General features: G+C 35.8%; 1 protein-coding gene across 5 annotated transcripts in view; it reads left to right on the top strand.

Moving 5' to 3' along the window:
• ITGB8 (integrin subunit beta 8) overlaps positions 1-22,173 on the top strand; it is a 205,334-nt gene that overhangs the window by 48,980 nt on the left and 134,181 nt on the right. For all 5 annotated transcript variants that reach the window (XM_023590364.3, XM_023590365.3, XM_023590362.3 and 2 more), the window contains 6 exons: positions 3,440-3,686; positions 4,975-5,140; positions 5,698-5,856; positions 15,238-15,333; positions 18,639-18,728; positions 21,428-21,562. In XM_023590364.3, coding sequence (XP_023446132.1) covers positions 3,440-3,686; positions 4,975-5,140; positions 5,698-5,856; positions 15,238-15,333; positions 18,639-18,728; positions 21,428-21,562 — 893 coding nt within the window. The remainder of the gene's footprint in view (positions 1-3,439; positions 3,687-4,974; positions 5,141-5,697; positions 5,857-15,237; positions 15,334-18,638; positions 18,729-21,427; positions 21,563-22,173) is intronic.

Below are 22,173 nucleotides of genomic sequence, written 5' to 3'. Positions count from 1 at the left end.
TAAATTTAAGCCCCGAAATGTATCATCTTCCAACATTTTAATCTGCTCTATATCAGTTAGAAGAACTTTTGATGTCTGGGTAGAGCTGTGACTCTTTTGTCTTCTGAACCTTGGGTACTTCTTACTGGAATGGTATAGTTTCTTTAAGATCTGGCAGTACAATTGTAGTTCAGCTCAAGGCCCTGATGTGTTTCACTTTTCAGAGTTAATGGAGTACACAAGATTACAATAGCACTGGCTCATATTACCAAATTTAGAAAACAAGCCTATCCCAAGCAATGGGGTAGTTCTTCTAGGCTAAATTATGTTCCCAGGTCTGAGGACATATTCTAAGCCAAAGGTAGTTGCCAAAGACCAAGGCAGGGACTCAAGTATTTTAGAGTAAGCTTGGTAGGGAACATTTTTCTAGATTCTATCAACCAATCTATGCCAGTTGTCCAAAATCCCTGAGAGGAATCCTGCATACCTCCTCTCTCAGAGTAACATATGAGATATTTATGTCTTAGTTAATAAACTCACAATGTAACAACCCCAGATATTAAGTGTTATTTTTAGATGTCTTTCTTTCTCATCCATTATATTCAAAACCTCTTTAATATCGTCTCCCCTTTGAGTCCTCTGTTGGTGATACCCCAATATGAACTGAGTAGGTTGTGTTTAGCAACAAAGGATCTGTACTGCACTCCCATGAATAGTATTTCCACTGTCTTTTGCTATGGAAACTCTGGAGCCTAAAAATCCTGCCTCCAGGGGAAGTTTTCTTCCTTATATATAGTTATCCAATCCAAAGCCAATTTAAGAGGATAGTGTGGGGAAAGTCTCAAGCCACAGCTATCCAAGCTGAGTCCCTTCAGTTTCCTCCTTAACAAGGAGAGTGGGGTCTGGGGTCAGTTTATCAAGGACCACCTACCTAGAACTAGTCACTTAAACCTAGAAACTCACAGGGAATTCACATGCATTGCACCTAAAAAGTAGTGATTACTCTCTTCGGCAATGACTACAAGGCCTGTATATGGAAAGATTCTCTTTTCCCCTTTTCTGAAACTTTGTCTTACTGAGCCCTCTGCCTCTGCTAAGGTCTTTTAATCCAGCCTTACATCCAAACCCTGGCCATTTGTCACGGCTTCTTTGCCCTTCTCTTTGCTGGGGCCAGTGAGACCAGAATTAGCTGCTGGACTATCAGTAGCGATATCTTCCGGAGCCCCCCATGTGGCCAGCATTTGGTTAGAACTCCCTGAATAAGCCTCCAAGGGCTGTGCCTTTGCTGATGAACAGAGATGTTGCCTGTTTGCTGTGGTCACCAGCCCATACTTTTGCTGAGGCCCTGCGGAGAATGCTGACTGCCCAGTACATTTAACTTTGACTCTATGAAAACACATGGTCACTCTTTGAACTGCACTGCAATGACTCACCAAGATGACCATACCTTGGAACCAGTGCCTAAGGCCTTTCAGCCATATCAACCTTACATCTAAGTCAACACAGGTTCAAATCCAACTGCACAAGTTGTGGAAAAAGCAAACAGAAACAAAACAAGACAACCGGAGGGCTCAAATATGTCTGCAAATTGCCAAGATCAAAATGCTGACCCACACATCAAAGTTAAAGTCTCCACGTGGATGGCATCCTGATTGTACTCCATTTCTATTTATCATCCATCAGGGCCCATGCACCAGGCCCTAACATTCCCCTGAATTAAACTTCTCTACCAATGGCACTGCCATAGTGACCAGAATTTCTACCAGACACCAGAAAGCAGAGCAGAATATGTGCTTTCTGAAAGCAACCCAGCTCCTAAAGGAAGGGCAAGCTGTGCTACTCATGCCCAATTTCTCCTTTCAAACTCTTGTGCCAAAAGCTAACAGTGCTACACTAATGGGGTTGCTTCCACATAAAGGCAAATTAGGAATGAGTAAATAGATCCCACCATTATTACTATATACCTAGCAAAACATTATTTTGAATACATTGGGTAATCTGAAAAAATCAGATTTGTGAAATAATTTAAAAGAAAATATCACGACTTTTAAATACATTAAGACTGAAAATTTGATTTGGTAAATTTTTGAATTATTTTAATAAGTGATCCAACTATTGATTATTTATACAAATTGGTGTTTATTTAAAGCCAAAAATCTTCTTTTCCACTCAAAACATTTTCCCAGGACATATAATTAATGACTTACAGAACATTTCCTTTATTAACAAAAAAAGTAAAATTCAAGTTCTAAATTGCCTGTATTTAAACTGATGACAGTTACCGTACATTTTATTTTATTTTAAAGATTTATTTATTTATTTAATTCCCCCCTCCCCCTCCAGTTGTCTGTTCTCTGTGACCATTTGCTGTGTCTTGTTTCTTTGTCCGTTTCCGTTGTTATCAGCAGCGTGGGAAGTGTGGGCGGCGCCATTCCTGGGCAGGCTGCACTTTCTTTCGCGCTGGGCGGCTCTCCTTATGGGCGCACTCCTTTTGCGCGTGGGGCTCCCCTACGCGGGGGACACCCCGGCGTGGCAGGGCACTCCTTGTGCACATCAGCACTGCGCATGGGTCAGCTGCACATGGATCAAGGAGGCCCGTAGTTTGAACCACGGACCTCTCATGTGGTAGACGACGCCCTAACCACTGGACCAAGTCCGTTTCCCATACATTTTAAATTTAAAAACTGCTCCCAATTATCTAGGGTGCTAGGATAACCCAGACCCTTGTACCAAATAGTAGTTGGCATTGTAGACACAGCTGTCATTGGGATTCTCCCCATTTACATTTCCCCTTGCAGTCACCCCCTCCTCCCGTACAGTTCTTTTACCCAGTCCAGTGTCTCTTCAGCATATGTTGAATGAGCACCCAGGTCCTCAACGGGTAACATTCCTTAGACCACTGTCTCATTCCTTCTCTCAGCAAACTGTTGGGAAGAAGCATATCATGAGAAGGTACTAATTATTTTGAATAGTTTAACGTACTACCATACTACCCACTACTGGAATTTTCACAAATACACCAAAAGAATGAGTTTATGCCTGCATTCAGTGAGAGGTCATTTTTCTTAAAATTTCCTCAAATCACTCCACCGACAGTTAACTGCTCTCTTGGAATAAAGATGCTGCTTGCTGTTTATGCTGTGCTGTTTTAGATACCAAGGGAAATACAGGTTCATATAGCAATGGATGTATTCCCTGTTACATTTCTATTGAGCTGGTCCATCTATTATTAAATCGATCTGACTTTCAGAATTGAAAAAAAGCCATTTTAGAATTTGGAAACTAATAAGTTGTATGTTTTACAAATTGCTTTAAAATTATCCAGAATATTCCTAATTTTATTCATTATGGGCAAATTAGTGATCATTGTTCTACATATTAAAATGTGACCAGTTTATTGATAGCTTATCCTGAGATATTTAAAATGACTGCTTTATTTTTTTTTCTTTCTTTAAACTAGGCGCTGAAGCTAATTTTATGTTGAAAATTCATCCTCTGAGGAAATATCCTGTGGATCTTTATTATTTGGTTGATGTTTCAGCATCAATGCACAATAATATAGAAAAATTAAATTCTGTTGGAAATGATTTGTCTAGAAAAATGGCTTTTTTCTCCCTTGACTTCCGCCTTGGATTTGGATCATATGTTGATAAAACAGTTTCACCATACATTAGCATCCACCCAGAAAGGATTCATAATCAGTGCAGGTATCTAGTATTTGATGTGGGCTTCATGTTACTGAATGAAAATGTTTTCTTATAAATTCTCACTTTGCTTTTTTATTTAAAAGAACTCTCAAATTTTATATTTTTGTCTTATATAAGAATCTAAAATATTTTGGGGGGAGACGTGTTCCTATCTGAACATATCTGAGATTATTTGAAATATAAGTCATTCAGTTTTTATTTTTTAAAAAAAGCTGTGTAGTATTAATTGCTTTGGCTAAACCTCCAATAATCAGGTTGCCATATATATAAATACTTCTTTGGAAATCTTTTATTTCTCCTCAATGGCTCCAAATTTGTTGAATTAAGTTTTATCACATTTTAAAGTATTTGTCTTGTAAATCTGCATCTATCTTTCCATTACTATATCATGTCTGTGTTTGTAATTATGTTGTTTATGACCTGACTACAAAGAAAGCTCAGCTATCATATGGACTGTTTAGAAAGAACCTATTTCTTATCATTTTAGAAGTCTGATTATAAATAGCACATGTCCCATCAGGAAAGGAAAACTAACCTTAAAAAATAAAAGTTTGCACACAATATTGTCGATTGGCCTGCTGAACTATGGGAGAGAAACAAATATGTTTAAGACATTTTAACATCTTCTTCCCTCCATCCCTAAATTGTCTAGATCCCTTTATATTACATGTTCCAATTTACAAAAACAACTCTGCTATCTTTGTCCTGAACAGCAGTGATTCACCTTTTAATGAAGCCTCATGAGCCCTCTCCCTGACTATGAATGCACCTGAGAAATGATTCTTACTTTCTGGGCTACCATGAAATTCTCAAAATAATTTGATTATTCATCAATAATACCATGCCCAGTATCATTAAAATACTAATGTAATCATTTTTTAAAATCACGTAATAATATGGTGTTTCAACTAAATTCCCCCCAAATTTCCCAAAAAGTGCTTCTCAGTCATTCTGCAGTCAAATGTGATAGGGAATCACCACAAACTCATACCTCCCTTTAAAACTCACAGTATATACAAATTATTATATGAAAAACCCTTAGCTGTCCTGTGTTAAAGAACCCTGTTCAATCTTTCATTCCTATTTTTTTTTACTACAAAGAAGTGTTCATGAATATTTACTTTTTCTCTGATTTTTTTAAGTACAGATTTTTCTTATAAAATTTTCTTAGTAAACAAGTATATATTCCCTTCTCACCCCTACCACACTATTATACTTCTGGTCATGTTCTGGAATTTTGAAGGAAGCATAGCAAAATAGAATTTACCATTCTTCTTTTCCCATCCAGTGACTACAATTTAGACTGTATGCCTCCTCATGGGTACATTCATGTGCTGTCTTTGACGGAGAACATCACTGAGTTTGCAAAAGCAGTGCACAGACAGAAGATATCTGGAAATATAGATACACCTGAGGGAGGTTTTGATGCTATGCTTCAGGCAGCTGTCTGTGAGGTAATACATTTCACATTAGCGAGCGCTTGCTCAGAAGCCAAACTCGCAAAGAATTTAGAATTTTTATTCCCTTTTTGATAGAATGAAAACATGCCATAAAGGAACACATTCTTCTCCTATCTCTTATTAGTCACCCACATTATTCATTTGGGTGGCTAAATTGGGACAAGGATAAAAATAGGAAAGGCTAAAAGGAAAAGAATAACTTAGGCACATGGGAAACCCTTTTCAAAAGGCTGCTCTTTTCATACTCCACACTCCAAGAGGGAGTGGAAACAGCCTGCTGTCCTAATCAAATCACGCTGGGTGCTCCGCACTTGCAAACTGGCTTGTTCCACTTGCAGAAACCTCTGGCCAGGACCTACTGCGGCCAAATGGTTGTGATAAGATACAGAATACATAATGAAAAGTCATTGTTATTTATAAAGCAGCATTGTTCTTATGCATATCATTCCAGCATCAGTTCGTATTTTTTAACTCAAAGGTAGAGTAATGTTTGCTCAAAGGTAAAGACTGCAGGTTTTTTGTACAAGATCTAATTTCGTGTTTATTTTAAGAGTCATATTGGATGGCGAAAAGAAGCTAAGAGATTGCTTCTGGTGATGACGGATCAGACATCCCATCTAGCTCTTGATAGCAAATTGGCAGGCATTGTGGTGCCGAATGACGGGAACTGCCACCTGAAAAACAACGTCTACATCAGATCAACGAGCATGGTAATGGAGCAATAGCCCCTTAGTAGTTATGGTTTGTTGTTTAAATTAAAGTTTCATTGGCAACTCAGCTGTTCTTGTGCCAAGAAATTACCTTAAAGAACAAAATACAGAGCAGGATAAGCCATGAGGGAGGAGTTCTGAAACAATGCAACTTAGAAATGCTGGTCAATAAAAGGTAATGCTAAAATACTTTGATGATGATGTCTGTTAGCTGACTCTTCTCTTTGATGTAAGGCAAAGCTCTGTATAATTTATGAAAACAAAAGTGATGTAAGAGCTTACTTTTATGCAGTTGAAGTACTTTAAAATGAAAAGAGAAAAAAGAAAAAACTATATGCCTTTGCTTTAAACAAACTAGTGCTACAAAGTTGGTATCTGTAAACACATTAAGGAGTGTGAGAAAAGTGTATCAGACCCAAGAATTTCTCACAGTGCCATAGGTAGAAACTAAATAGAGACCAGAAAAAATAGAAAAACAAGGAAGGCTTTTTATATGCTGTACCTCACTCCTTCCCTCTGAAGGCTTATCTATATGTAGGGCCTCTTTAGAAATCAATGAACACCTGAGTTGCTTCCTCAGGATTAGAGTAAGGTATGAATTATATGTTTAAATATGTCTTCTGGAACCTCCTCTTCCTCGGCATTAGCTAATTCTAGATGTGGAAAATCAACTATACAAAGCATCATTCATTTCTGATGCTGATGCCTGTTTCACATTTCCTGCTGCATGTTGATTTTTGCACTCTCCTTGCTCTTTATCAGAAAAACCTGGGAAATCACAGCCTCATAAAGATATGATGTCATGTAAAAGAATATGGCCGGATATAATATAGCCGAATGTAATACTCCAGCAGGTAGTCCTTGTGTGCCTGACAGATGTTAAATATCACTGTGTTTTCCTTAAATATTTAAGGTATTTCATGGCACCCTTATCAGTTCACTGAATTTCTCCAGGGTGCATCAGCACACAGTTTGGGAACTGCAGTATTAGAAAAATATGAACTATGGCGAAATCTGAGTGATTCCCATGTGTAAAATTTAAATAATCAGTTAATATAGAATATCCTATATCAGATGTGTTGAAAGTCTAGAGGAGCAATTGTATCACCACATAAAACAAGTGCAACATCGAATGGCTGAGTCTTTAGAAAACAGCCTTCAATGTAAAGCATTTAAAAGGTAACGAGTTTGAATTTTAAAATTTAGGATTCAGAGTTATTCCAGTTATGTCTTTCCCTTTGCTAAGTCCCTTCTCAACCACATTTCCCTTTGGCAAACCTAAACCCACTTCAGTGTTGTCGTTTCATATCTGTCATTAGCTTCCTTCCATTTAACCTCTTTTAATCTGAGGTAGGGTTCTCATTTATTCATTGGGGAGTGGAGGAGGAAACAGGAGGAACTATTCTAAGAGAAGGAGAAGAGAGAAAAGAAAAATAGAAATCATATAAGTCTCAAATTTAATTATGTTTTTGAAGTTTTGCCAAGTCGTTTAAGCCATCTCTCCATAACTGTTTTTGAGAGGGTGCTGTTGCTCATTAGAGAGGATTCCTTCTGCACCCATAATTTTAGTCCTATACCAAGTAATAGAGCCTTACAGAAATAAATTATAAATCTGGTGGAAGTATATTTTAGGCAGTGGTTGGGTTCTTTTGACCCCAGGAATTTGGGCAAGCTCTCATGAACCTCCTTTTCCTTCTTGAGCATTGCTCCACATCTTTTAAAGAAGGAACCTTCCCAAATGAGTAAATCAAGGAGCAGTATATTTGTTGATATCTTCAAAGAATAATTTTATTGCAGTTATTCCAGTTCTGTGTTTTAAGAGAGCCCCTTCCTAAGAGTTCTCATTCCCTTCATTTGTAGGGATACAGCCCTAAAACAGGAGAAGTTGAAGCATTTTGATTTATCCTTTTACCATAACTTATATATACAAGATGTGTATATACATCCTATATCTAAAGCCACTCTGACCCTGACACTACCTGCTCATTTTAAGATGAACTCATCCTCTTTTATTTGGCTACTACAGAGGAATTTAAAAATATATCAGACAAGTAATCTAACACTCAGCTTTCTGATTTTACCTCCATTAGCCAATACCAGTAATGTTGAATGATACCTGAACTTCTTTATCTAAGACTCTTTGATTCTTTTATTTATAAAAGGAAATAATTTTTAAAGGATCTTTTATATTTCTAAATTATTTGGACCAGAGTTTAGGGCATGTACACATAGTTTTTTCTTGAAGTTTAATGAGAATCCTAGAATAATAACTACAAGTTTTTTTTTAGTATTTATTAACCAAATGTACTGTAGCAAACACTTGGCACACAGTATTGAATTTATCTTTGTAACAAGTCTATAAGGTAGTCATAATTGTCCTCCTTTTACAAATAGAAAAACTGAGGGTTGGAAGGGTTAAGTAAGTTGCTTGAGGACATACAGCTAAAAAGTTAATAAGTGGCAGAACTTGGGTTTATCCTGTTCAGTTTTATATAAAAATCTGTGTCTTAACTGTTAATACTTTGCTGCAGTGTCTCATCTGAAGAATAGTAGAGATAAAGCAATGATGTTCTTGGTGCAATTTCTAGGTCTAATTTTCTGGTCCCAGTCTCATGGAAAAACTAAACCAGATAATTTGGCTTATGTAAATTACAAAGCCAGATATAGTTTTAAAATAATGTATATTTACTCATAGCTTCCTAGTTGCATGTGACTGTGAAAGAATGATGTTACACTATAGAATAAATTACATTTTCCATTGTTTTTCTTCATATCCAGATCTGGATGGAAAAACTTAGTCATTTAGTTTTATCATTTATTCAGTAATAATGGTAGTTTAAAATGTATGATTCTCTCTAACATGATAGATGTTCATACAAAAGCTATTAATAGTGTAAAGATGATCTGGAATTTCACCTTGTCTCCCAGCCAGCTCTTCCAAGGTCATTCCCAACCTCTGCCAGAGTCCTGCGTCACTGGCCAGCCCTCCTTACAACCATCCACCCACCTCTGGTGGAGGCAGAGAATAGCTTCAAGCTTTTTAGTAACAGTGAAAGGGACCAAAGAGCAAGTATGAGGAATGGTGGATGAGTCATCCAGTGCAGTGAACCCTTAATAGTGGGATTTTCAGGCATTGGTATGATTCTCAGTCCTGGAGAGAGAATCAGATGGGCAAATCCTCCCATAATCCTTATTTTACTTAAGGTCTCAGGCCATTGTTGCTTCTTCTCACAACGCTTTTCAATGCCTCATCCCATAGTATCTTTACTTTAGTGTTCCTCTTATCATACACCTTCTCAGCATTCCCTAACTGCTGGCTCGTATGGATAGACAAGTTGCCAAATGGATCACCATCCAGACGACAAAATTACAGAAGTCGAATTTGGCATTACTAAAGAGTTTTGCTTTTTCATGGGTAAAAGCAGTCAGTATTGTGCCTCTTCTCATGCAGATCTGAACTTGGCTTTTAGAAAGGCATTTGGGAAGTTTTCTTTTCACTATGTGTCTTGAAATCATATTCCGTTTATCCAGAACTACATATGAAGACACGGTACTCAGAAAGATACTTTACTACCTGAGTTAACACATTTTCATAAAGTTATTGTCTTTATTTCAGTGCTTCTCTCTGTTTTTTTTCCTGCAGAAAGTTATACTTCTGAAAATTTCAAAGTATGGGAAACTCATTTATTATTAATGGGGATTTCAGATAGTATTCTTTTCAGGAGATAAATTTAATATTTTAGTAATAAAATTTGCTCATTTTTTGCTGCTCTGTGACTAAGAAATAATCTCTCAAGCTTTAGGAAGTGTTAAATGCCTCTCTTTTGCTACTTCTCAGCTTCTTTGTCTCCAACACATACTAATAAAAATGCTAATTCATTGAGTACTTATTTTGTGCCAGGCATTATGTTAAGCATATTGATTATATTATCTCATCTAGTCATCACCACAATTCATTTTATAGATGAGGAATCTGAAGGGTAGAGACAAGAAATTAATTTACCCAAGGACTCAGAACTGCGACAAGTATCAGAGTCAAGAACCACAGCTAATATATCTGACCCCGGAATCCACGCATGTGCCTAGGGCAGCTGCTATGGGGTGCTGCCTCCATATGAAGCACTGACTTTGAGCTGAGGATCTGCCAGGCACTTCACATACGTGAGCCCATTGAGTCCCCATAACAGCTTGGCAGGGGAGGCATCATCTTGCCCATCCCACAGTGAATGAAATGGAGAGGAGAGGGTACATATCTTGCCTGGGGCTCCTGATTCCCAGAGCTCTAGCTTTCTCTCTAGAACACAACCTTTATACTCTATAGGCTTCCAATCAGGTTACCTTTTACATAACCATTGAATGTGGGTGACTTTGAAGACACTGAAAAGTAGCCATAGTAAGAATAACTCTTTAAATTTTTTAAGAATATCCATCTCTGAGGCGTCTTCTCAGACAAATTATTATTCTAAATGTTTTAAATGCTTTTTAAAAAAAGTTTACTTCCTAAGCCTGGATTTACATAATATTCCTAATTTTGCACAGTATTGTGTCCTATAGCCAATGGAAAAAAAGATTTAGAGTAACACCATATTTGCTACTCTTGGGCACAGACTGAAGTTTAATAGCACAATAACTATTTAAAGTCAACTGAAGAAGACAACTAAACTAAAAAGCATAATTTTAAAGGGGGGGGGAACTATTAACCTTTGCGTTTCATAGAAATTACTGAATTGTTTTTATGAGAATAATAACTTAGTAATACTAATATTGCTAAACTAAAGGAATAAAAAATGTTCATCTTATTTCTAGAATCTTACTTTTAAAATTTTCTTCACTTAATACTTATATAAAATATAACTTTATTTTTATTAATTAAAAAGATAAAATTTAGACTGTTAGCACCTTTGGGTTTTTAACATGAGCCATCAGGAAAGTAAAGGACAAGGGGAAACTGGAGTATAGAGGGTAGAGTTTTGGCACCTAGGCAGAATGCACCTAGACAGTTTTAAGTCTGTGCACAGATTTTTTAAATGTTTTCATATCTTTTGGGGCTTTTAAAAACAAATAAAATACCTGATTTCAGTTTACTGCTCTCTGAGCTATCTGTTTTAAATTGTAAATGCTGTGAGAACATTTAAAAAATAACTTTAAAATCGACCCAGTTTGAATGCTTCTCATGTTCTCAGGAAAAATGGCCAGGAAATGGTCTCTGCCATCAGTATTTAGTCATTTGCTTTTTAAAAATTGAAATAAAAAGTTGCATGCAAAATCACCTGTGCCAAGCCCAGATTAGGCTGCCACTGCATTTATAACACCTCTGGAATCGGAAAAAACTGATGGTTTGCAAAAATGGCACAATAAAAATCAAGTTTGATGAAAATATTATGAAATGAAATGATCTATTAACTGGTTGCTTTGGTTAAATCATATTTAATCAGAAAACTTTGTATTGCCACGCTTGCTGAAAAGCGTACAAAAATGAAGAGTCCCTCCGCCTCCTTTAATAAATAGGACATCATGGTTACAATTGAGTCCCTGTTTGGCAGGGGCCAATGACTCCAATGCCTTCAGGCCAGGTAAGAAGACTAAATGAGGCAAGTCAAATAAAGCACATGCGAGAGCCCACCAGCTAACCTTTGCTAGTGGCTTCAGAAGGTATTTATTAAGCAGTCTTTTTTTAAAAGCTGTCTTTTATTAAACAGTCCTTTGGTGTCTAGTCTTTTCCATTTATTAATAGGCAACACCATCCAACATCCTGACGAGGCTTAGCTATTGCTGCTACCTCCACCATATAAATAAGAAAACCGCGGCGCTGAATGTGTCAGAACCTTGTCTGCAGTCACACGGACATATATCGTAGCCTAGGTAGATGCCAAGCAGTTTGAAATCAGGACATGAACCCTTTGTCACCATTGTTCTGGGCTTAATAATTATAGAGTGAGAGGTGAGAGCCCTCACGCATATCAACCCGTTTAATTCCCACTGTAACTCTGAGAGGTAGACAGGAGTATTAACATGGAAATTGGATCCCAGCGCATGTAACTAGTAATTGCACAGCCAGGATTTAAAGCCCAGGTAGTCTGTTTCCAGAGTCCCAGGTCCCTGGTTCTCACCTGGGAGTGATTTTGCCCCCTGCCCCTGCGAACGTTTCAGTGTCTGGAGACATTTTTAGTGGTCTGGGAGACAATGAGGAGAGGAGGCTGTTACTGGCATCGAGTGGATAGTGGTCAGGGATACTGATGAACTTCCTACAGTGCACAGGACAGCCCTCCCACACCCTCAAAATAAGTATCCCATTTAAAATGCCAGTGGTCCTGCTGTGGAAGAACCCTGGTCTATGCCATTATCACTGTACAGCCATATAGATATAAAATAGATTATTGGGATAGATTTGGACTGTTGACACATAATTCAAAATTTTCAACTCTAAATAAATCTCTCCTATCAGATTGATTACATGTTGTCTTTTTCCTCTAAAAAGTAAAATGTCAAAAATAATCCAATAATTGAGTAGCTTATTAAACCAAGATTTGGGGGAAGGGCATTGATGGCTTATTACAACATTTTCTATATTGTCTTATAAAATTTTTATTATGAATCTTACTTTTATGAAGAGAGTCCTAAACACTTCTTTTTCTTCTTCAGCTCCATATGCACATTATGAAAATTCTACCAGGCATCTCTATGTAGTTATCTCTTTGAACCAAATATGCTCTCAGTGAATCTTCTTTACCTCCTCTTCCCTTCTGACATTTATAAGTTACTTCCCACAGGTCACAGAGAAGGTGTCAGTGAAGAAGAAAAATGTGAAAGGAATCCCTTTGCTGTTAATTATCTAGCAGCTGTCTTGGTACATTTCTTTTGCCTCTCCCTTTTGCCCCTGAAATGTCTGTTATCTCTGTTAATTATTTTCAGAGTTCAGAGAAACAATATTTAACAGATTAGGTAGAGGGGGAGTTAGACTTAAGGAGCAATGACATCACCAGAAGAGGACAGCTGGTTGAGAAGGGAGTGTGTTCTCCTGCTAGTGAAAGAGAAAAAAAAAGATAAAACACTTAAAAGATAATATGCTTCTTGGAGGAAAGGGGAAGGGGCTCCAGAAATGGACATTAATCTACAGCTCTGCTGTCAACACTGGTTTATTTAAACATCTGTTCCGCATTTGTAATTTTTAAAAATCTGCTTTGAGGTACTTGGAATTTTCTATAAAAACAATTTTCTTTCTAGGATTAAAAAACAAAAAGTATTCTTTGAAGCTTAAAAATCCAACTGAACTTCTTAATAAGCTTCTGACCAAACTAGAATGTTCTAGAGCAGGGATTCTTTAACAAGGAGTCCATGAGCTTGAATTGAAATTCAAAAGAACATTTTTCTTGTGCGGACATGTTGATGCAAGTGTGATATATTTATTAAATAATACACAGTATAGTGTGGACTTCATAAGGAGTCCATGGAGCAAAAAAGGTTAAGAACCCCTGTTTTAGACTTTAATTTTACGTCAGGGGACTTCTTGTTTTTGAAAGGAAGAAAGAGATTGATAAGACCCCAAAACTTGCTTGCATTTGGATTGTTCTTTAAAATTTGATTTTATGATGAACTAAGTATAAGCTGCTTAAACACATATGGATTACATTCTCCTGAAAATATGAATGGCTTTAAAAATTAAAATGGAGGAGTACTTGGCAAACTATGGCTACTTTTTGTTGAAACAAAAACGTTTGAAAAATAGTTTTTGTCATTAAAAAAATATTCTCAGTACAGCTAGATTTACCCTTCCTTTTCTTGTTCTCTTTAATTTACTGATATTATGCAAACTATCATAAATCTACTTTAAGATATTTCCTTTTTAGGAACAAGGAAGAAAAATATAACTGGTAAAATTTACATTTTGTTTTTCTTTTTCCTTTTACTTTAAAATTATGTTTTTAAGAATTGCTCTGGGCAGAATTTTTCTTATAAAACCCATGTGGTAAAACTTTTTAAGCCTCTGTTTTAAATTAGTTTTATATCACATTTAAATCTACTTCATAAAAAATGGTTTCTTTCACAGCAATTATAAATTATCATAGAAATAAAAGGACACATTATAATTACTCATGTTAATGATAGTGTTTTTAAGCACAAATCTAATTGTTATATATGTTTATATAAGTTTAATATGTAGGCCACGAAGTTAGGCTATAAGTGAAACTGGTCAATTTAACTTTTATTAAGTGTGCATAATTGCCAAAATACAGAAATACTAACCAAGATGATATGGCAAAATTTTCCCTAAAGAAAACCCAATTACCTTTGCAGGTTGAAGGGGCAGGGGGCAAAAAAATACAGGGTAATCTGAACTTGAATAACATGATAGTAATTAGGAACAGTGACATGATCCTTGGCTAATGCAATTAGGAGCCAGTGAACAAGCAGAGATACATATTGCCTGTCTGAGAAGTGACTAGTTATGAAGTTGTTATTTGAGACATTCACTTCTAGAAGAGCATTTATAGACAGAAAAGATACTGAGTACTATGTCTACATAACACTTTATAACTTGATATAGCAATTTCTGTAGTTGTTGGATTTCTCTTATTTCCTAAGTTAAATTTTATAGATTTCATTCCCCTACCCTACCCATCCCCAGCTTTCTCACTAACACAAAAACATGTTACAGTGACTATACATGAGTTTATTATCAAAGCAAAACAGGTTTATAACATATCATAGGTCAAAATGTTTCAATACAATGGTAAGTTGAAAGACCCATAATCTATACCTTTTATAAGCAATTGGAAATAAAAATCACAATAATTGATGATATTTTTGAGTACCCACTATGTGCAGGGAACTGCATTAAGTAGTTCACATACATAATCATTATCTTTTTTATCTTCCCAGCAATTGTGGAAGGTAAATAGTATTAATATCAGTCCCATTTTATAGAGGATAAAACTGAGAATTTGTCATAAAGAATGTTTTCTGCTTGTAAAGAAAGTTCTTATTTTCATTTTAATATTTGTTATTACTGAATTTCACCTCAGAATGTGGGGGTCACTGATGTCTTTATTTCTAAATATTAAATTGCTTTTCAATTATGTCATTTTGACTCCAATGTTAATCTAAAGAGGTGCTGAACATTTTTTGTGCTATGTTGAATTCAGCCCTCTTCTTCTTTCTAAGCTATAGGTTATTCTGGAGCTGTTGTCTATAATATATCCTTAATATGTTGATACTGATATTATTTTTGAAAATTATTTAAATGTCTTGTAAAACTGTAATCCTTCTGAGGAAAGTATATTTTTATGTAGGTCATATGGTTTTCTACATAATGTATGTTTGGATATGTGTGGGACTGAGCTACTAAATTTCATCCCCTCTTTATTTCATTATCCATTACAGGAACATCCCTCACTAGGCCAACTTTCAGAAAAATTAATAGACAACAACATTAATGTCATTTTTGCAGTTGAAGGAAAACAGTTTCATTGGTATAAGGTATGTTAATTCCCAAAGTATAAAAATAAAATGTTTGCATTGATAAATGAAGTTAGGATATTTCTTAGAACCACAAATAAGGATTCTGGAGTTATCTTACTTTTTACAATCTAAATTTAATACCGTATTTATGAGTGTGTATTTATGAATATGTACAATACAATGTGAGTTAACCTTGAACCAATTATGAACGCTAAATGCTGTAGGAACATTATATTCAATAAACATGAGCACAGCCTGATAAAAATGGAGAGGATTTTTATCAGTAGAAATGCTCCATGTCTATACCTTTTAAGTACAGAGTTCTCCTTATATTCTGGTCCATGTGCATATCTTTATAATAGGTTCAGTTTGGGGAATATCACCTTAGTTTTCAATTACACCAACGTAATTGGATTTGATCTAGGTCAAGGGTTCTTAACCAGGGGTCCACTGACCCCCAACAGATCCATGGAAAGATTTCTGGGGGTCCATAGGCTTGAATTGAAAAATAATCAACTTATTATCTTTCTTTTCTCTGATATCTACTGAAATGTAGCATTTCCTTCACTTTTGAATGTATGCAATAAATTACAGTAGTATTCATTTCATATCACATTACAGTTGAAAATCTCAAAAACTTGCTTATGCTTATCCATACTTCAAAATTATGGTAGTTGTTAGACTTGATGCTAGTTGAGGGTCTGTGGTTTTTAGCTGCCATTACATTCTGAGAAGGGGTCTGTGGTTTTTAGCTGACTGGCAAAGGGATCTGTGGAGCAAAAACGATTATGAACCCCTGGTCCAGGTCATCCCATGAAGCACAAAGAGGAGCCATGGTAGTGGCTGAGTCATTCAAAGTCATCATGCATAAGAATAATCCCTTTAAAAAAAAAAAAAGAAGAATCCCTTTTAAACCTGGAATCCCTGGGGCAGGGAGATACCTACAGGCAGACTAGGCATTCAGCAGCTATACCACTCTGGTATGGATCCCCCAGCATAAAACTGCTTTTCTGTGACCCTGTTTTAGCTTTTTTTGTACAGTCTTTTAGATTTTCTCATCCTGGAAACTCTTGTTCACATTCATGATGTGAACCTGAATTTTCATTATGTGTTTCTATTCACTGAGTCTTCTTCATTTTCAGTGGCGTCTTTGCTTCTTCCTTCTACCCCCAAACTGTATACCCACTCCCAATTGACAGTATCCAGTGTGCTCTTTACTTTTGTTTTGTTTTGTTTTGGTTTGGTTCGGTTTTAGGAGGGTAAAGGGGACCTCGTACATGCGAAGCAGGCACTCAACCACTGACCTACACCCGCTCTCCTCTTTACTTATTTTTTGATACATCAGAGAAACTACCCTTGGCCTTTGGCTTCAACAAATACTTGGACCCATTTGCAGCTGTCACAAAGCTTCCCTCCACCAGTTTCCCCCACACCTCACTACCGTATTTATTAATATTATCTGAAAGCACTACTTTAACCATATAACCTTTTTCCTTAGAAAACTGTAATGAAGCTTTATTTAATTCCCTGTTTCCCCAAATTTAATACCACAGAACCCCTCTTTATTGTAACAATCACTACTTGTCACAGTAATAGAGCTCTGGTCCAAATTAAATGGCCCAAACCATTTATTAAAAACAGGAACAGCTTCCATTCATTGAGTACTTAATATTGTCAGACACAGTTTTAAGCAGTTTATAAATATAAACTTATTTAATTCTTCTAAAAGCTTATAATATTGAGGGTAGTATTATTAATATGCCCATTTTACAGATATGGGAACACATTTAGATATGGAAACCCAAATACTGTGCTCTTAACCTCTAAGCCGAATAATTGATTCTTGAATTTTTATGCAGCCTTTCATAGCTTTTGCCTCCTCTTTCTCTGCTGTTTATTATTTTTTGATGCTGTTACTGGCTCTAGCAGTTTCTCCCTACTCCTTTTAAAAAGTTACCACTGACAGATAATCTATCGATCCACATTTATTATTATTTGACTTGAGTGCAAAGTAAGAATCAGCAAGTTCTGAAAGCCTGACTAGCTCTGCTATAGTTCTTTGTATACCCTTGCAACTTATTTTGGCTGCCCATAGATCTTTTTAACCAGTCACTTTGTCTGGGTTGTAATAGACTGTTAGCTAATCTTCCAAATCCATCCTCCACCTGGCTGCCAGGATGACCAGTTTAAATCATAAATGTGACCTGAGCACTCCCATAGAGGATCAAGCCCTGTGTGGCATGTGAGGGCATCTGTCTTTCTCCAGCCCCTCAGATGCTTGCTTTGCATCTCTTTCATTAGAGTCTGTATATACCTCTGATGTTTTACATGTACATTTTTCTGTGAAATTGTCACTATATACCTGTGAGATTTTTCATGGTGGAAATTATATGGCTTGGTGATTTAGCCTCTCCAAAGTCATACTCAAAAGATTCTCAAAAAGGTTAGATAAATAAATTTAAAAATCTGTAAGTGATACATTTCCCTTTCAGTTTGGCATATCAGATTGCTAGTGCCTAATTAGTGGCTGGTTGTTAATAATACTTGTTGAATGGAGTGAATCGTGGCTCTGAAGATTTTTCCTAAGCCAATTCCTTAAATATACACCCTTAACTCTAGTCAGCCTGGTTTCTTCTCTGTTGTTTGCCTGCCATTTACATAAACCTTGAAACCTTTGCTCCCTAGGAATACCTAGAATCATCTCCCTCATTTTTAAGTACTATCCATCAAGAATATCTGTTCCATGAGACTTCCACTAGAGACAATGATTTTTCCTCTGGTCTGGGTCAACATGTCCTAAAGGCCATTCCATGGAACAGTAGTTCTGTAAAATATTTATATGTATTATTTGATAAATTTGTAATCAAAGAAGTGTTATGGAATGCTGCATTAAATAATGTTAAATTATTTCCAAATTGCAGGACTTCTCTGAACCTTTACTATGCAAAATTACATTTTGAGTCTGAGTGGAAGAAACCACATGCAGAACTTTCCAAACTTATTTGCCCTCAGAACCCTTTTTATGTTTAAAATACTTGATACTGTGTTCCATGGATGATATTTTGGGGAAATGCTGGTATGTACTTGGATTGGATTTTTAGATCAGCAAGTAATAAGTATATACACAAACCACGTATGCATACAAACACTACTGTTTCAAGAGTATATGCTTTGGCTGCCCTATTAGGTTGTTTGTATTTTTCTTGTGTCATATTTTTTGATTCACGTAATGTCTCACCTTCCACAGGTTGCTACAAAATTATGTGTTGATTGCTGAATTGCATACTATTGTCATTACTCAAATGTAATTATATGTTTTATAGGATCTTCTGCCCCTCTTGCCTGGCACCATTGCTGGTAAAATAGAGTCAAAAGCTGCAAATCTCAATAATTTGGTAGTAGAAGCCTATCAGGTATGCATATATTATACACAATTTTTTCAAAATACATTTTTAACTAACAGTATCCTGTGGCAAAATATAATTAGTGCCATATTATCTTGAGAGAAGTATGGAAAAACATTAGATTAGGTATCAGGAAACTGGGTTTTAGCCCTGTCTCTACCACTAACTAACCCTATTTCTTGGGAAAGTCATCTCACCTTTTGGTCCTCAGTTGTAGCATTGACAATAAAATGAGGTTTAGCTGGAAGCTATCTAAATTTCCTTCCAAATCAAATTGCCATTGAATCACCCAATCATGGCTATTGAATGTACCTCTTTCTAAGAAATTTCATAACCTTCTCTGTTGTAAGACAAGGTAAAAAATTCATGCTCTTAGTATGTTAGTTGGGAAGGGAATCAGGAACCAGGTATTTCTCCCTTTTTGTTGCCACCTGTTTTTCATGGTATCAAAGATATCCTTTATTCTACTTTGAGTTTTTTGGGCCATTGATAAAGCCACACTTCCTATAATGCTCTCTGATTCCCTTCCCAACACAGTAGAGCTTAATAGTATAACTGGTAGCCAAGGCAACCAGAAAAACCTCACCAGTCAGCACCTGCCCTTTAACTTGGGTACCAGAGGAAAGGCAGGAAGTAGACACAGAATATAAAATGAAGAACTTGTTTAAACTTTTTTCTTTTAAAAGGAAAATAAATCTTACTAGACTTTTTTTGCCAAAGAATTTTTTATGTCCAAAAACTTATCTTGGGTGAAGTAAGGGAAAGCATCTTAAATTACATTTCTTTCTCAGGCTGCCCAAAGAACATTAGGGCTGCGGGAGCTTCTTATCAAGGAAAATGAAATGTGTGTGGAATTCATCCCCTTCAGTAGGTTGTTCCCAAAACTAATCCAAATAAGGAAGGAGCTTACAGTGTTAGAAGTCCTCCTAAATTTTAAAGTATGAACTCATGTGTATTATCCCCAAACAAGGTAAATAAATTAGCAATCTTTTACCTGTGGGTCAGACTGCAGCAATGGACAAGGAGGCGCCTCGAGACAGCAGCATTTGGTTTCATGTTTATTGGCCTCGAATACACATATGATGTTTAGTTCATCATAGTTCTGAGCAAATGTAAGCAATGGAAAAATAGTAGTATGTTTAACAAAAACTCTGACTAGTTAATCTCCTGAAGTTGGATTCTCTCATTATATTATCCATTTCTACATTTGCAAAATTCTTCTGAAGTTTGCATGTTGTTTTCACTAGAAACAATTCACAATTCATTGAAGAATTCCTCATCAGAAAAAAAAAATTTCTGCCCCAGTACCTTTTAGATATTAAAAAGGAAGCTTAATATTATATTTGGAGCTTAATTTCTAAATCCCCAAACTAAGCAAAACGTTAAACATTTGTCTTCACTCCCTGCTTGAAAAACATTGCCCTAACCAGTTGAAGGACTTTAGAGAAGCAGAATTTCAGAAGAGCAAGCTATGAATGCTCACTGTGTTAGATATTTTCTTCTCATCTGTCAAACTATCAGCACCATTTATATACTAATAGATATTTCTATTGGTTTGCTCTAATTACTCAATTAAATGATTAAAGTGTATTGAGCTCACTAGAGATTAAAAATGGGGTTGACCTAGTCCTATCTAATCCAAATGAAATTTGTGAATTTTAGGTAAGTTTCTTGTTCTAAAGGTTTATTACCAAATTCCATTATCAGTTATGAATTAGTAAGCATGCATCTCTGTGGATTTTATCTTTGAAGAAGAAAAATTACTCAAATTAAGGAAATGGAAGCCTTTGGAAATTATTTTTTCTTCATGCACTGCTACTCTCTTTTTTTAGGTTCATACGTCATTCTTTCTCCTTATTGTTTACAAGTTAAGAGCTTCTGCCTATAGTAGACTCTTAGTTTGATGAGACAAAATGCAGAGATCTGTAGTATATATTTAAGGGGGCTTGATTTTTTGGAATTTATAGATTTTGAATGAAGAAATTAGCATGCGCCTGATACATTGTTGGCATTTCATGAATTGAATGAATGTATAAATGAGTGACTAAATAAATGAGTGATTTTCTGCACCAGGGTGAGGCACTATTTTGATATTAAGGACCAAATCTGATTGAGACAAACAAGCCCCAGGGCCTTAACAAAAATCCTGGGCCATTCGTGGAGAATTTTATAGTACTATATCTGGTAGGTAATTCTTGTGCTTACAGTATAGAAAGAGCCTCCCAATATTTACCTTTCAATTCTGTATCAATTAGGCATGATAACCTTTATGATCGTCTAACATTTTTGAAACTGAAATGTTTCTTTAGCACCTGTAAAGTTTAGAATGTGTTCCAGATTTTTAAAGTCTCCAGATTTACCTTCCATGATGATATATGTATTCTCAATATTTTATTTAAATCTTATAAAATATAAGTATATTTGGATAACAAAACTAACAGAGGTTATTTTTATAACAGGCTGAAGTGAAAAACACCTTTGAAGTGATCAAAATAGTCATGGAAATATATATAAAGAGAGCAATTTAAATACAGATAGTATAATTTTTCAGTGTTTATATGAAATATAATTGGGCCATTATGTGGAAGCATTGTTGTCTTCATCCTTTGATTTAGTTAAGAATTAAATCTTGGATGATTAATAAACTTGACTCTTGTTTACATTTGAAACTGCTGTAAATGCATAATTTAAAAACTATGTCTTTGCAGAAACTCATTTCAGAAGTGAAAGTTCAGGTGGAAAACCAGGTACAAGGCATCTATTTTAACATTACCGCCATCTGTCCAGATGGGACCAGAAAGCCAGGCACAGATGGATGCAGAAATGTGACAAGTAATGACGAAGTATGTGGATGTGCTTGTTCCCATTTTAAATTCACTACGTTATTTGGCATGCTTCCTCACAGAAAAATCAAGCCATTATGACTACTGACTTTCCAAGATCTAAACATCATAGTAATTTTGTCTATTCTGAAAGTTCCTACTCGTTAAAACTATTGACTCTTCCCTCAAACTCTCAAATTAAACTAAATATAATAAATTAATATTATAGTTTAGTTATTTAGTCAATGTTACTTTGAACTTAGGTGTCACAGCCAGTATAGATATGAAATCACATCTCCTCAAAAAAAAAAAAGTTTCTGTACTTTGATGATAATAGTGCCTTATTACTTTCAAATTGGAAAATTCTTAGATTAAATGTGAAATCAAAATAATAGGCACAGGAAAGAATGAAGGGAGTGGAGCAGTTGACAAAGACTGAAAATTCCAAAATCTTTCTTCCATAATCTAGGGAGGAGGTAGGAAATTTTGTTAAGAACAGTAAAAAAGGACGAACAGCATTATTTAACAAAAAATGGCTGTTAAGTAATTGAAAAGGGAGTCCCAAATTATAGCAGCATCAGGAAATAAGGTTAGGGGAGATATGGATTCTCCCAGGATCAGCACAATAGAGA

The sequence above is a fragment of the Dasypus novemcinctus genome, chromosome 5 (genome assembly GCF_030445035.2).
Source record: "Dasypus novemcinctus isolate mDasNov1 chromosome 5, mDasNov1.1.hap2, whole genome shotgun sequence".
Classification (NCBI taxonomy): domain Eukaryota; kingdom Metazoa; phylum Chordata; class Mammalia; order Cingulata; family Dasypodidae; genus Dasypus; species Dasypus novemcinctus.
Note: the sequence above shows the minus strand (reverse complement) of the source record. Positions and strands in the feature narration are given on the sequence as shown.